This window comes from Drosophila busckii, chromosome 2L (assembly GCF_011750605.1).
Source record: "Drosophila busckii strain San Diego stock center, stock number 13000-0081.31 chromosome 2L, ASM1175060v1, whole genome shotgun sequence".
Lineage (NCBI taxonomy): Eukaryota > Metazoa > Arthropoda > Insecta > Diptera > Drosophilidae > Drosophila > Drosophila busckii.
In genome coordinates this window covers 2,027,568-2,045,588 of record NC_046604.1, presented here as the reverse complement: position 1 = coordinate 2,045,588, position 18,021 = coordinate 2,027,568, and the positions used below count along the sequence as shown (strand labels likewise).

At 39.3% G+C, this 18,021-nt stretch overlaps 2 protein-coding genes across 3 annotated transcripts; one reads left to right on the top strand and one right to left on the bottom strand.

The window, feature by feature from the left end:
* The first annotated feature begins 7,667 nt into the window (after positions 1-7,667).
* On the top strand, positions 7,668-9,144 carry LOC108595303 (4-coumarate--CoA ligase). Its single transcript, XM_033293872.1, has 4 exons — positions 7,668-8,125; positions 8,191-8,590; positions 8,646-8,833; positions 8,928-9,144. The coding sequence occupies exons 1-4, from the start codon at positions 7,668-7,670 to the stop codon at positions 9,142-9,144; spliced, it is 1,263 nt and encodes a 420-aa protein (XP_033149763.1).
* Positions 9,145-16,164: 7,020 nt separating this feature from the next.
* On the bottom strand, positions 16,165-17,792 carry LOC108601784. 2 transcript variants are annotated; one of them, XM_017989724.2, is made up of 2 exons: positions 17,376-17,792; positions 16,165-17,316 (listed from the first exon to the last, which is right to left on the bottom strand). In XM_017989724.2, exons 1-2 carry the CDS (start codon positions 17,689-17,691, stop codon positions 16,262-16,264), a joined length of 1,371 nt encoding a protein of 456 aa, XP_017845213.2. In that variant the 5' UTR covers positions 17,692-17,792; the 3' UTR covers positions 16,165-16,261. The 2 variants fall into 2 exon arrangements, with proteins under 2 accessions (XP_017845213.2, XP_017845204.2); XM_017989715.2 differs by having other exon boundaries at positions 16,166-17,322; positions 17,376-17,791.
* Between the last annotated feature and the right edge of the window lie 229 nt (positions 17,793-18,021).

The window sequence follows — 18,021 nt, the reverse complement described above, 5'->3', positions numbered from 1 at the left end:
ATAAAAGGTGGCGCTTGGCAGGTGTCGTGCTTGGCTTACACAATAATCAACGCATCAGTTGCTGGCGTCGGCTGCGCGTGCCTGGGACTAGTTGAGCCACCAGCAGCGGCAGCGACGGCACCGACTTTAGCTGTGCGTGCTCATCCTGTGGGAAATTAGTTTAAAAGGCCCAACAAACCAACAAACGTAAACGTAAAGTGGCGCGCGCGCGCCTCGCAAACAAATTAACTGCGTAACTTACTTGTAAACAGATTATTTATGATGCCAATGAAATGGGGCCTAGTACGTAGGCGTGGTCGCTCTTTACTCTTTGGTGAGTGGGCGCCGCTTTAACCAATTTTCCAACAATTTTATTACACTTGCCAAATATAAATTGCACTAAAAATTAACAACTTTACAAACAATTCCACTTAAAATGTTTATGGCGCTCATTAATTTTTGCGGACTTTGACTGTTGAAAACGTGAAGCTTTCTATTGTTGGCAGCGGTTAGTTTTACACACAGCGAGAGAGAAAACGGCGAAAAAATTAAATAAAATTGCAGAGTCTCCGATCAAGTGGCTCGAATTCCATTAAAGTTTCAAGTGCTTTAATTTGCTGCTACACGCTTTGCTCTCTCACTCTCTCTCTCTTGCTGTCCCGCTTGCACGCCTGTTAATGTTCAATAATAATGCACACAAGCGCAATGTATAAAAACATAATTTATGCCCATGGTGTATGCTTTATTGAGTGCGATTTATACGAGCGACGAGACGGCCAGGCCAACAAGCAATTGTCCACTTGGCAAACAATAACAACAGCAATGCAGTTAACAATATTAACAACATTGTATGGCTGCATCAAATATAATGCATAAATATTAATGTCGCTCTGCTGGCGCATAAATAAAGCGAACTTAAACTTTTAATGAAGCGCATAAATAAAATGTGCAAATAAAGTTAATTTCATTTGTCAGCCAATAAACACACACACACACATGCATAAGAGAGAGCGAGAGCGAGAGAGAGAGCGCAGCGCATGAATGTTAAGCAAACCACTGGAAAAGCCAAGCGGAAAACCATAACGCCAAGGGCTTTAACTGCAGCAACTGTTGCAGCTGCAGCTGTTGCCTGACAGCTGCCACAAAGGCAAGCGCCAGTCACAGCTCTGACTGCTAGACAAGCTCTAGAAGCAGCTTTGAAAAAAGAAATCACAGCCAGAGACTGCCAGTAAGCTCTTAAGCATTTGCTTTCGCTCTCTTCGCAAGGTGTGTGTGCATCCAATTGGAATAGAGCGACAACAGGCTGAGACCAGCGGACAAGCAGCTGAGCATCGAATCGATTCAAAGCCTGAGTGGAGACAGTGCTAGAAGTAGATAAAAAGCAAAGCAATTAAACATGGCTAAGCTACAAAGCAATACAAGCTGCAGATCCTAAGCAAAAATGCACACAAAAATGGCAAAATGAAATTATATTGAAGTGCATCAAATTTAGTTGCCAATTGATGTAGTAAAATCATTTTCAAGCACAAATTAAATTTTATAACGCTGAAGGCACTAATCAATTATTGGCTACCTATGCTGACGACACGGCCATGCTTGCGTCCCACTCGTCTCTGCAAACAGCTTCGACTGCAGTTCAAGACTGGCTTCATACAATGGAGAGATGGGCCGCCAAATGGATCATAGCTATTAACTGCACAAAATCGGCCTGTGTAACGTTCTCTCTTCGGCCTGGGACCTGTCCGGGCCTAACCTATGATGGGGGTAGCATCAACAGTGACACCTCCCACTGTTACCTGGGTGTTCATTTAGATCGCGCACTTATATGGAGGGCTCATATTACAGCAATCAAGGCCAAATGCCTGCAAAAGCTTCAGAAGCCTAACTGGCTTCTAAAATCAAAAGCACTTCAGCTATCAACCAAGGCTCTACTAATCAAAGCAATTATAACGCCAACTTGGACCTACGCTATCCAAGTTTGGGGCACCGCCTCTAGGCACCAGCTGAACAGGTTGAGAGTGGTACAGGCACGTGCTGCCCGACTAGCATCTGGACTCCCATGGTACGTCACCAATTGTGCGATTGAAAGGGATCTTCGCCTTATATCGGTGGGGGACCAAATAAATTAAAACAGCAGCCGATACGCGGACGGACTGGTACCTATTGTACCTACTATCCAAACCTATTGGCGAGCAGTCTTGCCGAACCATTACCTCTCCGGCGTCTAAGGAGTATACATCCTACAGATCTCTCTACTCGTTCAATATCTTAATTTTGTACATTTGTAAATAGTTAAGGCTCCTGTACCATATATCACAACCCAATAGATAAACGTCCGGTCATGTTCAGAAGATCCTGAACGATTCCGGCGAAAATTAAAAAAAAAAAAAAAATTTTTATAAAATATGTGCAACTAAAACCTGTAGAGTTTGCTATATAAAAAATATAATAAAATAAAAATAAAAATGAAATAAATTAGTAATTAGCAAAAAAATTAGATATCACTTAAATTTAAATGCGATTTATGAATTTTTCATTAATGAATTAGGGCTTATAAAAAATAATTTATAAAAATACTTTATAAAAAAGTCGGTCTTGTATTATTATAAATTTCTATAGCCTTAATATTTTAGAGATTAATTGCTTAAATATTACCAATTGAAATGAACTATTTATAGTTGATATTAAGTAAATAAATAAATTTGCTCAGCAGTTGAGAAAATATTTGCTTTCAATTACTTTTTAGCCTTCAAATTTCAAAAAGATTTACTTGCATTTCAAAATAAAATACTTTTAAATTCTGTATAGCAAAGCACAGCTCAAAATCAAATATGCAGCAATCAAAATTCATCGCTGTAAGTTTGTTAAGCACTAACATTCAACTCTACCAATAAATGCGGAAAAAAATCAAATTAATAAATAAATTATTTGATATGCGAATAAAAACTCGCAAATTGCTTAATTGGTTTTGAACTTTATATTTGCTGATGCTTGCAGTTGTTGTCGCTGCTGCTGCTGCTCCCGCTGTTTTTGTTTTGTTGCTGTTGGGGGAAAGCTTTTAAAATATCATTTGTAGAATCGCCTTCAACTGCAAAAACTTTTCCATTAATATGTCCTGAGAGCAATGTGAAAAAAATCATTTGATATTAAAGCGCGCACGAGGCTGCAACAGTTGTGTTGCTAAAGTTGCAGACACGCCCACGGCTCGAAAACAAGGCGCTTGAGCTAAACGCCGACAAATGCACTTCAAACTCATTTCATTCGGAAAATAAAACCTGCAAGCTTTAGCATAAAAGACACCAAAGCAGCAGCAGCAACAATAATAGAAATAAAGTTTACATTTTGTTTTATTTTTGTTGAATTTTTTTTTGCGATTATTTTGGTTTATTTTTGACTGTCAAGTGCGCGTGACTTTTGAAGTCTGCAGCAAATTTCGGTTGAATAATTTAATTGTTGCAAAAGAGACGCCGCCAAGCCCAAAAAACTTGACAGCAGCAGCAATGGCATTAAACCAGAGAAAACTTTTACTGCTACTTTATTTTGTATTTTTCTTTTTTTTTTCGAAAATGAGCACAAATAAAATATGCAAAAAGGCGTAGCGAACTTTATGATATTTGACTTTGTACAAGGCACAAAAATGCCAACACCCCACACCCACCCACCACCCACCACCCGAAGCGTTAACTCTAAGCCAATGCAGGCAAGCGCTGAAAAAGGCAAAACTTTTATTTTAAGTTCAAGTTAACTTTTTGGTTAGCGCCGCCAGGCAAAAGGACCGCTACGCACTTTACCGCAACCAAACGGAAAACAAAAAAAAAATATAAATAAATGTATATGCAAGCAACGAAAAGCAAAAAAAAAAAAAAGTATTACGTATACGAAGGTTGCGCGTTACCTTTGCTCGAGTAAACGAAATAATTTATGCTCAAATCAAAGTTAGCAGCGCGTTGCGTATATTAGCAATCTGCACTCATTTCAATACACACACACAGGCAGTAAGTATGTGTGTGTGTGTGCCTAGTCGAAAATTTAATTTCCCAGCTCTGTGTTTTATTTATGATCCAGATATGCTTAGCTCTACCTTTCTGCAAGTTTTCACAATTCGACTTGGAGTCATATTTCATATTTCATGCCGCCTTCAGTTGAGCATTTTTTTTTTCAAGTGTGTGTGTGTGTGTGTGTTTGTGCACCCCCCGCTGCTTGCTTTTGCTTTCGGTAGAGAGCTAAAGGTAGTCACTGTGCCTGCTTTTAACATATGACTTCCGTAATGTTTGCGTGCACAATGAATAACTTACTTCAATGTTATCCTTTTGTTGCCAGCAGAGCCAGCAGAGCCTGTGTATGCAACTGTGCGTATGGCTTTAGCTTCAGCCCCAGCTGCGCTTTAACTCATAATTTTGCATGCAAGCAGCAGCAGCAGCAGCAGCAGCGACAGCTGCTTAAAAATGTAGCTACACTCAAGTTAGATTTAGTTCTAGTCGGCACTGGAATGCGTTTCATTGTTAGCGAATTTATGCGACTTGAAACAATTTCAAGCTGCTGGCCGAGAGCCTGCAGTGCTTTGTTTATTGCCTCTAATCAGCAAGTTGCTGGCTAAATTACATTTATCAAGCGCAAACATGCAGAGACAACAGCGTTAAACAAATTACGCTTTCTTTTTGCAACTAATCAAAAGTAATCACTTTGCAATTTTCGAAGCCTGACAAAAGACAAACAAAAAGTGTGTGCGCGCTGCCAAAGAAATTGGCTGACACACACACACACACACAAGCAGCACAAAGAGCTATTTGTGGCGCCTGCTAAACTTTTGCGTATGGCAACGCTTAGAGTGAGAGCCAGGGCAAGGGCTGTTGTCAACAGCTGCCATTTGCTGCTGCTGCTGCTGCTGCTGCTGCTGCTGCTGGCGGCTGTTTGGGAATAAGAAATAACAATGGCAACAACAAGACAAACATTTGCTGCCTATCAAACTTCACACGCACTCACACGAGCGCGAGAGCGCGCGCGCAACGAAAAAGTTGAGCAAACAAATCATGATAAATGAACCAACCAGCAAACAAGCTGAAGCAACAAAAAACTTATGCCTTGTGTTTTTTAATATGACAACAAAAACAAAAGAAAAAACTGCGCACTGTGTTGAAAATTAGCGTAGCTTTGGCTGATTGAAAGGGTTTTTCCTTTGTTCCACTCAAACGAGCTGGCAAACAACAAAGTTGCCCAAATAAGCTGCGGGCATTTGAACTTTACTTTTGCAGTTCGAACTGCAAAGACAAACGGCATGACAAAATAATTACAAGCGTAGCTACATTGCTAATTACTAGCATCACCCACCCACCCACTCAATAGTAATTTAAACGCGCCAATTGACAAATATTTTATGCCTGACGACAATTGCAAACACATTTGCAGTTACGCTTTACGCATAAATTTGCATTAAATTTGCAAACGCGTTGGGCCGACAAAACTGGCCCATGAAATTGTTTATAAATGCATTGCTAATGGCGCACAAAATGCTCAACAAGCAATACAGATGCATATACATTTATTTTTCGGTACAAAATTAGCAAACTTTTGTATCGTTACTAATTGGCTGCACTTACTTGAATTAATTTATGCAGCGCTAAATCACAGTACATTATTATTTACTAAATGTAAGGACAGCTTGCGTGTCCACAGTAAATTAATTAAATTACACTTAATTAGATGCGCACATATGTGCAAATACACATATATATTTTATTTAAATACTTAAAGTGCTATTGACATTAATCATAATTTATACGGTGGCGTATACTTAATATAAGCAATGCCCCAGGTAAAGTCAAAAATTAATTTACACTTAATTAAATAAGCATAAGCATAAGCATTTATATTTTATTTAAATACTTCACTAACTTATGCTGCAGCGTATACCTTAGTTTTGCAGGCATAAGCAATGCCTCAATGCCCGAAGTCAATTATTAAATTTTACTTAATAATATTTTATAATTTTATTTAAATTACTTATACACACTTGACTTTAATCTATTGCTGTGGCGTAACTTAATATTGCAAACATTAGCAATGCCTCAATGCGCCAAGTCAAGTCATAAATTAAATTACATTTAATTAAATAAGCACATAAGCATTTATATTTTATTTAAATACTTCACTATCGCTTTTTAATCTTATGCTGTGGCGTATACTTAATTTTGCGAGCATTAGCAATGCCTCAATAGTCGAGGCACACAGCATGTTGCCCCCAAGTCAAGTCAAATCAATTGTGTCAAAATTGAACAGACGAACCGGCGACGTCTGGCAGTCCGTCAAATGTGCCCACCTTGCGGCGTTGCTGGTCCGCAAATGATTGAAATGTATTCAATTGCCTGATGGACCGACTGCCTGTCCGTCCGTCCGTCCGTCCGTCCGTCTAACTGACTTGCCGACTGACTGTCTCAATGCCAACACACAATGCTTGATTAATGTTGAGCGAAGTGCCTGATTTCAGGGTCAGAGCGGCTATTAAAAAATTATTTGCTGTCAAATCTGTGTGGCCGGCTGTCGTTATCGTCGTCATCGCTTATCGTTAATCGCCATTGACAATCAACATGAAAAACGTATTATGCAGCAATTACTGCTTAGCATTTTGTTAGCCATTAATCACACTACACAGTTTTATGTTTAATTGCATGACAGAACGATTTATGATTACTTTTTAGCACTCAATCTGAATGAAATCAATCAGCCTTGAACGGATGACAATCAAATGCGCACGCACACAATGATTCAGTCTTAAGTCGCTGTAGCATTCAATTAATGCAATGCTCTGCCTCTGGCTTAGCCTGCTTGAGGCTTCAATTTAATTAAGCTTCAGCTACACTCACCTGCATATATAGCAGAAATGCCAAATTGATTGACGAACATTCGCAGTCTTTAGACATTGCCTTAATATTGAGCGAAGAGAACGGAAAATGTTATGCTAAGAGCAGCGAGTTTGACTCGGCTTGGGCATGTGTTAAATAACAAGTAGTTAGCAACTTTTTTTTATAATATGCAGCATTCAAAACTTTACACACAAATGTTTATAATTTTTTCCATACAACTTAGCGTCAAACATAAAGTTCCAAAACAAATTTTTTAAATTACTCTGTCAACCTAATAACCTAAAGCTGCTAATAAAAACGTAAAACTCGTTTTTGTAAGCAAATATATAACACTGAATTTAATTCAAATGAGTTTACGAGATTGATTAAAAACTAGCTGCATAAATTTTTAACAAAATTCCGATCAGTCTAGACAATATTTGTTTTTGTTACGACTTAAAACGAGTTATACAATCTTATTTAAATAACAAGCTGTAACGTATAAATTAGGAAAATTGCGCTTTCATGCTAATAAAACGAAAAAATTTGTATAAAATGCTACACTAAATCTCGTTCACTTTAGTATTTGATAGAGCCTACAATATGCAATCAGTCAGCTTTGATTCTGCTGAAAATATTTGGAGCAGTAACCAAACTCCAGCATTATTTCCAAAAGATGATTCCGTTGGGCAGATAATTTTTGAAGTGCTGCAGCGGCAACCAAAGAAAATTGCACAGGTACTTAAATTAATAAATATAATATTATAGAGGAAAATAAAACGTTCTATATTACAGATATCTGCAACTGAAAATACAGTGCTCACTCGCGAGGAGCTACTAACGAATTCCATGCGAATTGCCAGTTATTTGAGAAACTTGGGACTGAAGCAAACGGATATTGTTGGAATCGCAGCTAGAAATACTACGCACATATGTTCTGTGGTTTATGCTTGTTTTTTTAATGGAATTGCATATCATGCCCTGAACTGGAAAGGTCAACAAACTACAATTGAAAAACTCTTTACTATAACTAAGCCTCGGATTATTTTCTGCGATGGAGATGAGTACGAGAAGATAAAAGCGGCCACTGAGCAGCTGCAAGTTAAGATCATAACAATGCGTAATCATGTAGAAGGATCTATTAAAATTGAGGAGTTGCTAAGGACGCCCATTGAAGAGAATTTTTCACCCGCACGCTTGGAAAATGGCAATGATCAAAACCTGGCCATTTTATCTTCCTCCGGAACTACAGGATTACCTAAAGCTGTTACTGTGCGTAATACACACGGATATTTCAATGATTGCTTGTAAGTTTCAAATTTAGTTAATCTATTCATTCATTTATTTATTATTAGTATTTATTTTGATACAGCTCTGTAACATCGGATGACATAATGTTTACAAACAGCACATTCGATTGGATGACCGGACTTATGAGATCTATAATTTGTGGAGCTTTCGGCGCTATGTCAGTTATAGCAACAGCTGACTTTGATCGCGCCTATGTGCTGGGTATTCTTGAAAAGTACAAAGTAACTTGGTTTTTCTTTGCTAGTGGACAGTTGGCACAAATGGTGAACTGTGTGGAATTCGATAAGACAGATCTGAGTAGCTTGCGTAGAATACTTTATGGAGGTGGACCCTGCTCCGTGGAGAACCAGAAACAGTTCCGAAGCAAAGTGCAGAAAGGCGCTATGAACTTTTTTTACAGCATGTCAGAGATTACTGGATATGGATGCATTAACTTTCATTTTGATGAGAAGACAAATGCAGTGGGTCGAGTCACTACTGGTTTTCAGTTAAAAAATAATCAACGAGCATGGAAAGTCTCTAGGAGCAAATGAAGTGGGTGAGGTATGTCATAGGAGTAAACAATACTGGGCTGGCTATTATGGTGATCCAGCAGAGACTAGCAAGATGCAGGACAAGGATTTATGGTTTCACTCTGGTGACTTGGGCTATGTAGATGAGGACGAATTTCTGTATATCGTAGATCGCAAGAAGGAAATGTTGAAGTATATCAATTTTAAGTATTATCCACGAGAAATTGAGGATACTCATTGCCAAAATGCCAGGCGTTGCAGATGTCTGTGCCTTTGGCATTTTCAGTGATGAGTACGGCGATGAAGCTGCCGCAGTCGTTGTCAAAATGCCAGGTACACAAATAACTGCTCAGGATGTTGTCGAATATGTGCAGCAGCATGAGCAGTCCAAGCATTTGCATTTGCATGCTGGAGTTATCATTGTGGACGATCTGAAGCGTCTGCCTAATGGTAAAACGGATCGTAAGGCAAACAAGGCGCATTTTTTGAAATTAAAGAATTAAACTCAAGCTTGTCTTACAAGATAAGATAAGATAAGAGATATAGCAAAATAAAAATTACTCATATAGCATGCTTCAAAACAAGTTTAGTTTTAAGCCTATTAGAAATATTAAAATTTAATTAAAGCTGCTGCTGACAACATAAAACTCGTTTTGAAGCGAACATAACATACAGATTGTCAAACTAAACTGATTAGCAGCGATTTTATATTAATTTTTAAGCAGCACGTGTTCAAACACAACAAGAGCTAGACACATTAAATTTGTTGTAGTTGGGAGAGATTCAATGAAATTAGTCTGTGTTAGTTTATCATTTCTAGCAATCAAGTGACTCCAAGCTAGATACGCAAGCAGAAAGAAATCAATATAAGTACAAGCTAAATTATTCTTCTGCTAAAGTTGATCACCTAGAGCTTCAGTATTGATTTGGCTGCTGGCCTGGAATATCAAGTGAAACTGTCAATGCAGCGACGACTGTTGTTGCAGTTTCTGTTGTTGTATCGACAGCGCGGCCGCAGCTCAGACACAAGCACTGACCAATGGCATTTGCATTTTGGGGGTACCGAAACATTGAGGCTTTTAGCCAAAAACCGCTCACTGATTTGGCTGGGCAGTTAACTTCGTCCACAGTGCTTAACATTGTTGCTTATTTTCTGTGGCCGCTCGTACTGTAATTAAGTGAACTGACGCTGGCATCGAGAAATGCACATAAATATGCTTGGAAGGTAGGAAAATCTTTTGATTTGTGTGCATAGCATTGCCAAATTGCTTAATCCCAACACGCATATGCCACTTGACCCAATTTTTAATCACTTTACAAGCACACATGCTAATGCACACATACATGTGTGTGTGTGTGTTTGGCATAAATCTGTGCTGTAAAACTTAGCAGCAGGGCAAAAGTTTCAGCTACACACGTTTTAAAAGCCAAGGGCCGAAACTGCTGCTGCTGCTGTTGCTGCTGTTGCTGTTGCTGCAGCCACAAACAAGCTTAAAAAGCTGCAACTGTAACAATGCAGCGACACAAAGGTAAACATTATAGTTTTAATTTGTTAGAGATGTGCACTGGAGAGTTGGCGGCAAGTGTACCCCAGAGCTTAAGCAGCTGCAATTCAATTAACAAATGTACTAAATATTTATTTGCATAGCCAAATAAAAATGCGGTATTTTAGTATTTGTCGCTTTTGGCCATCGCTAGTTGCAGCTGCCTTTGCCTAATGCTAATTTTGTGCTACAAAATTTTGCTAAAAATTCATATCTTGTTGTTATTGTTTATATATATGCTGCTGTTGTTGTTGTTGTTGTTGTTGCTGTTGTGGGCGTTAAAAGTTTAACAATAATAAGCCAATGCCCAAAAGCCACAAACTTTTCGTAAAGCGTTGTGGGTGGGTGGTGCGGGGTGTTTTGCCGTAAGGTTATGTAGCTTGTTGCAAATGCGATTAAATATGGCAAAAGTTGTGCGTACGTTGTACACACGTCGACCATTTCATTTAGATTGCGCAACACAACACAAAAGCCAAGCACAACAAAAATATATTCGAGCTGGTGTCGAGCGGGCCTTGTTCTCTTACTCAGTCCTTTTAACAAGGACAAACACATGTTTCTGTGTGGTCAAAAGCACAGCAAAATTCTGTTAACAATTTTATTATTAAAATGCTGCTGTCACTCGTTGCTCCCTCTCGCTCTCGCTCAGTCTCTTGCTATTTCTATTTCAATTTCTGTCTATCTGTGTGTTTTGGCCACAAAATGCATTAGTGGCTTAGAATTGTGTACAAATGTCGCTTTTTGCATAAATTGCTGCAATTTATAAAGCTTAGAAATATATATACATATGCATATGTATATAAATTAGCTGAGTAATTATCATCTGTATGGAGTCGGTTAACCGAGATGCCTATAGATATTTTAATTTTGTTTAAACAATTTTGGTATGCAACTAAATAGCAGTCAACACTAAAAGCTTGTGTACACTGCGCGAAAAAGTTGAAATTAAATCGATTTTAAATATTAAATATTAAGTTATAAATGAAGCTGATAACTTGTATATATTGAAAGTCAATGTTGTTAGCTTTTTTTTGTTTTATTTTGCTCTTGTCTGTAAACCAAATAAATGTTTCAAGTGTAGCAATATAAATATATGATCTTTTAAATTTATACAATTATTTCAGCCACTTAGTTAGCGATTAAAGCGTCTGCCTGTTATAGAGAATATTTTATTGATATATTTAAAGAATAGATTTAAAAACATGCAATGCTTTAAAATGAAGCTTACAAGTTAATAAATTAAAATGCAATATAAAGGACCTTGCCGAGGATTATCTCATCGCCAATGCAGTTACTTTGAATGAGTCTGTGTGTGTGTGTATGCGTGTGTGTGTACTTTGCACACAATTTGACTCTTAAGCTGCATTGTCCTCGTACTGAGCGCATGACATGTAATTATTGCTTATTAAGCCGCGCACTTCAAAAGCGCCAATCAACAACTGCAACAAAGAGCAGGCAACACAGCGAGATAAAGAGAGAGAGAGAGTGAGGAGAGGGGCAGATAAAGTGCACATACACTTTAGAGCGTGTGGGGGGGGGCTGGGCTGGAGGGTGGTGAAGCTCGATGGATGGCATTTTAAAATGCTACTTAAATGCATTTAAATGTGGCTCTCCATTAAGCATGACAGGGTTATGCAGATATTGCTGCATTGTATGTGTGTGTGTGTGTGTGTGTATGTGTGAGTCATGCATTTATGTATATTTATAATTATGAAACTGAAAATTGCTCAGAGCCACGAAGTTAACATCGTTGGTCAGCCGTGGCGGCATAACAAAAAGTCAAAATGAGTTGCATATAACAATGAATTTTAATTGCAATGCCTGCACAACAACAACAACAATTAAAAACAATAACAAATGCAAAGTGTATGCACTACAAAATGGTGTTGAATATAACGCAAGCGCGTGGGCAAATTATGTTTAATAAATGCAACACAATAGCAGCAACATTTTGTCATTAACTTATGCCACAATAGTTAGCACACGCACACATAATGAGTGCATGTGTGTGTGTGTGTGTGTGTGCAATAAAAAGATCAACGGCTGTCGCGCTGCTGTGACAGTGAAATGCGCATAAAAATTATTTTAATAAATGCAAACATAAATTATGTTAAGCTGTAAGACTCAATTGTTAAATTGCAAGCGAGTATAGCAGCTGAGCGAGCAAGTGAGTGAGTATGAGTGAGTGGGTGTGGCAGTGGGCGTTAAAGTGAGTGTCATGCAGACTTCATAACGTTTGACAGCCTAAAAGCTCGCAGCCACTTGCTGCCATTACGAGCTACACTTTGACTGGACGACAGCCAAGTACAAAACACACACACACACACAGACACATGCGGACACACGCATGTAGCGCACGTATGCACTTAGCACGCACACACAGACACAGCCAGCAAAACATTAAGCGCCAAATGGCTTGATGTTGTGTACGAAAAAAAAAAAAACACAGAAAATGGCAAACATTTCAACATTTATGTTGCTGTTGCTAATTTGAGTCGAAAAATCAGCGCAGCAACTACAGCTGATCCATCAGTTTTGTCGCTTGTCAGTTGTCAGCTCAATGCTTTGCACTCTTACCTGGCTGGCTGCTTGCCAAGCGGCTGACAAACAAAAAAAACAGTGTCCAGTGCAGTCTTTTGGCAAAAGGGTCACTTACAAAACAAGCTCATAATGTGCGCTAATGTGCATAATGTTGGCGTCACGCACACTTGCACACAAGCAACAGCAGCCAAGCAACAGCAGCAAGAAACGACTAAGCCAAAATAGACAAAATTTGTCGAAAATCCTGTGAACAAGCAAACAAAACACGAAACAGGCAATTTAACAAGCCATCAACGTTGATGGCGTCGACAATGATGTTGATGATGGCAGCAGCAGCAGCAGCTACAGCAACTCACAGCCTATTGCTAAACTAGTTAAGATTTCATAAACTCGCACACTTTAAACCTGCGCAATGACTGTGCATATTTATTTTGCTGCATATTGCTATTTATTTATTACACATGGCGTATGCGTAATAAATTTATTTGACAGCTGCCCATCACAAAAGCATTGGCAAGTCTGCAGATCACGTCTGCGTTTACGTTTCGCTGTCTTGCTCTCACGTAGCCAGGGCAGCATGCAAAACTTTGAGCATATACAATATTTATTACGTATACGCAGCAGCTCTCTAAATTGTTAAAGTGAGCTTAATTAGTGTGCGCAAAGTGCTTTGGCAATTGAGCCTCAACATTTTAAGCGAATTATTTTACAAAACCTATGCAACTTAAGCAGCTTATACACACACACATACTTTGCTAGTGTGTGTGTGTGTGCTTAAGCCGCTTTGGCAGTTGGCAGCTCTTTGAGGCGGCCACCTTTTGCCACAAAGTGGCTGCACATAGTTTTACTTGCCTGCCCGCCTGGGCACGCCTTTGTTGTTGTTAATTTTTATAAAAATGTTTGTAGTTGACGCTCAGCCCTGTGCGCCTTTGATTCGTGAAGCGAATCTGGCTTAGTTACGCTAGAGCGCAATGTTAAGTTTAACTTTATGCATAAACTTTAAATAATTTTTAATATTTTGTTGCTGCCGCTGCCGCTGCCGCTGCTGCCACACACAAAAGGCAAGGAAATTGAATAAAATTGCCATGTTATGATTATAAAAAGGAAGCGTGCAAGAGTCAGCAGCCAATGGAATTACAGCAGCAGCAGCAGCAACAAGCGCACAAAGCAAACAGCTCAGCACACACAGCGTGCAAATTGAAAGTTTCTCGTTAGCTCAGCGCTTGTGGCTGCCACACGCTGCTGTCTCTGCCTGCCTCAACTCCAACTAACTGTGCAGCTTTTTACAGTCAACTGATAATGAGCCAGTTGACAGTTACACTTTGACTTTATAACAAAAAAAAAAAAGAAGCGTGCGCACAAAATTAAAATAAATAAATATGCAATGCAAGCCAGTGAAACTCCAAGCTGTATATTTTATGATTAATGTGGCAGATCAACGACAGCAACGCGGCAATATTAAATTTATATTTTAATTTTATTAAACAACAGCCCACACACTTTACACATCAATAACACCAGCGACTACCCCACAAGCAACTTTGTGCTGCTTTTTCCCTTGTGCGCGTTAAAATATTGACATGTGGCTATATATATATAATATATATATATCTGCCAAGCGGTAGGTGTTGCTGAGGGCCTGACTAACGTATCACATGACCATTGCCGTTGATGCCAGCGCAAATAAAGCGTCAAATTGCATCCACGCTACATTTTTTTTTTTTTTTGTATTTTGCATTTTGTTGTTTTTGTTTGCACGCATGTATTTTAAATGGAGAATGCAAACAATCAAATGCCTTTCACTGAAAATGTGTGTGCGTGTGTGTGTGTGTGTGTGATTAAATGACCTTTGGGCTTTATTGTCGGCAAAGCCAACGTCTACCCTGTAGTTGTTGGCAAGCGGTTGCTTCAAGCTGCAGCCAAATTATTGTTAAAATTTCTTTATGTCTGTCTAAGTAAGAAATATTTTTATCACACCCATCGATAGAAAATATTATAATAATTAACGACTTTCTCAAGAAAGCCAAACTAGAAAGAGTAGTATGAAAAATTAAACAGAAACAAATGAAACATATATGTGTAAGCAAACGAATCAAAATGTAAATATGTTAAAATGTAAATATGTAAACATGTAAAGTAGAATGAGTCACGCAAAAAAAAAAAATAACTATAAGCAAAACACCCTCACATCCCTAGCCGAAAGCCCCAGAAGCTAAGGCTGCCTCCCCTGAAGCTTAAGTTTACACTTTAAGCCTACAGTTATATAAATAAATAAAATAAATAAACAAATATTTTTATTTAGAGCATTTTTATTTAGTTATGCTTAACATTAATATAAGATGCCTAACACTCTCTGCGTTACTTTCAGTTAACCACTTAGAGAGTTTTTACTTTGATTTGCCGCATAGCTTGACACTAGGCGATCAGTGATATTATATATAACATAATATCTAAAAGCAATTTATTCTATTCTTATTTATGTACCACTTATTAAATAATTCACTTATTAAATAATTCAAACATTTGCTACGAATTTCAAATGGAGCTGCAGTATCTAAACTTATTTCGTTTTCATCGCACTAGCAATTTATGTAGGATGGGATGACTTTGTGCGTAAGAAACAGCTGTGATCAGTGAGGAAAGAGACAAGGGAAGTGTTCAGTCAGTACAGTCGTAGAAGAGAGCGCCAAGAGGGCAGACGTGAAACAGCCAACAAGCACTAAAGTTACTTTAATCTAATATAATATAATATCACTTAATATCACTTAACATAATCAATATCCGTTAAATAAAGATATACATTTGTAGTACATTAAACCCTACATTTATTTATTTTGTATGGACTGAGCCTAGATTTTTCGATTGCTAATAAAGCCATGCACTTGTCTTCTTGATATTTATATATGAATGTTATGTATTTATTATTCAGTTGCTGAGAATGAGAATCAGACAATTGTAACCAGCTGAATCATCATCATTGAAGTAGTAAATTGCACTTACTATGAATTTAAATTCAATGAAAAATCTATAATCAGACAATTCTTATATCTGTTATTTATATGTCATAATAATAAACTAAAGTTGAATTGATGTAATATAAGCAAATAATGTTTTTTCTTTATAAGCTGCTCTATTAAGCTAAAAGAGATAGAGAAATGGCTGCTCTTTAATAGAAATAAATATATATAAACTAATTACAACGCTTATTATTTGCAACAAATATTTAATGAAGCAATTCTAAAGTATTTTGCAGCACAGCAGACAATTTACAACTCGCATTGGTCGTCAGTAGCTGCAGCAATATATCATTATATATTTTTTTTTTGCTGCTGCAGCCTCAAGCTGTTGCATTAATTGCACATTTAAATTTATGCTGTTAATTGTGGAGGGCTTAAAGAGCAGTCAGCGCAATATATAAAAGTCAACTTGAGCTTAAATTAGTTAATATAATTCATAATAAATTCATAGTGATGAGCAACAAAATCGAAACAATAAACAGAGATGTGAATGCAACAAAATTTTGGTTGGGACGCAGTTAATCAAAGAGAAAGTTGAGCTTAAGCAGCGAATGCTCAATTTGTGGCTTTTGCAGTTGCTGCGGCTGTGGCTCCAACTTGAGCAGCTGCTCAATGCTGTAGCGCTTGATGGACTTGGAGCACTCATAAGCGACGTCGTCGTCCTCGTCGTCGTCGTCGTCTGGCTGGCCATGCGGGCTGGGCGTGGGCAGCAGGCCGCACATGGGAAAGGCGCGCGAAATGTTGCGCGCATGTGTAAGATTGCCACGTCGCCGCTCCGAGCTGGCCAGCGAGGGAGCACGTGGCCAAAAGCGTGGCACAAACAGCTCGCGAGACTTTGCGTTGAGTTGCTGTGCAGGCTGCGGTGGCAAATTCTGACGCAAACTGGAGGCGAGCATAGCACGAGCTGGTTGCTCGCTTGACTCCTCAGCTGCTGCTCTGGGCTGATGTTGCTGCTGCTTCTCGTTTTCTTTATTGGCAGCTGCTTTGCTGGCTTTGGCTTTGCAGCGCTCATCCCATTGCTTAACTGTGGGTATATAACGTTTGGGTGGCGCCGCCGCCGCCTCCGCTGCTGCTGCTGCTGCTGGCTTCAGCACAGGCTCAGTTGCTGCCTCTGTCTCTGACGCTGGCTGCTGCTTCAGCGCACGCTGCAGCGCTACATAGCGATTGCTTATGGGTTGTTGTTGTTGCTGCTGCTGCTTCGCTTCAAGCTCATCGCGCATTTCACGCAGCACGCGCTCGATATGCTCACGTTTAATCAAACGCAAGCGATCGACGCGCACGCGCTCCTCAGGCGTAAAGCGCACTGGGGAGCGCGACAAATGCACCAGCGGCTTTGGCTTTGGCTCCTCCGTCTCGCGGCTGCGTCGCTGCTCTACAAGCTTGAGCGCCTCCAGCGCTATTTTGCGCTCATGCTCGCGTCGCTTTTCCTCCGCCAGCTTCTTCTCAGCAGTAGTTTTGAGCTTGTCCGTTGCTTTGCAGTCTGGCTCTTTGTTTGTATGCGCTGGCGGCTTCTTTTGCTTGCAGGCAACATGCGCTGCCTTCGCCTTGGGCTGCTGCTGCTTCGCAGTTGCGCCTGCAGCTGCATAAACTTAGCTTAAGTCTCGTTTAGCGACTGCTTAGTGTTTTACTTACGCGCTTTGTTTAGTCGCTCGGGACGCAGCGGCTTGGGAAATCCTTTCCAGGGCAGCAGCAGCTTCGGCTGCGTTGCTTTGCATTGATCCAGCGCTTCGAACTGACGCTGCAGCTCATTTAGATTCAACCGCTGCTCAGTCGTCTTCGGCTCACTCTCGCTCTCGCTTAGCGTGGCACGTGGCACAAACTCAAACGCATTTGCATTCAGCTCAGTTGTTGTCTCAGTTGTCGCTCTCTTGTCGTTGCTTTCTAGCTGCTCGGGCATGGGGCTCTTTAGTATCTCGTATAGTGCTGGACTCTTTATCAAGTTGTGCATTTTATATATTTATATATTTTATTACACTTTTTGATGTTGTAGCTTTAAACAAATAGAACGAGTCAGACAGCTGTGAGCTCTGTTGACTGGATGCGTACACACACACACACATAAGCCGACTGAGTTTTCAGCCCTGGCCTGCTTATTAATCATATAATGTGTAATATCTTAGCGACAGACTCATTTGCGACTGCTGCTTTTACTGCCGCCAAAGGCCTACTAGGGAGTCAATAAGTCAATAAGCCTGCTAAATGCTTTAATATTTAAAATAAATACACTCTTAGTTATTCTGCTTAATGCCAATACTTTAAACATTTTTCATTTACAATC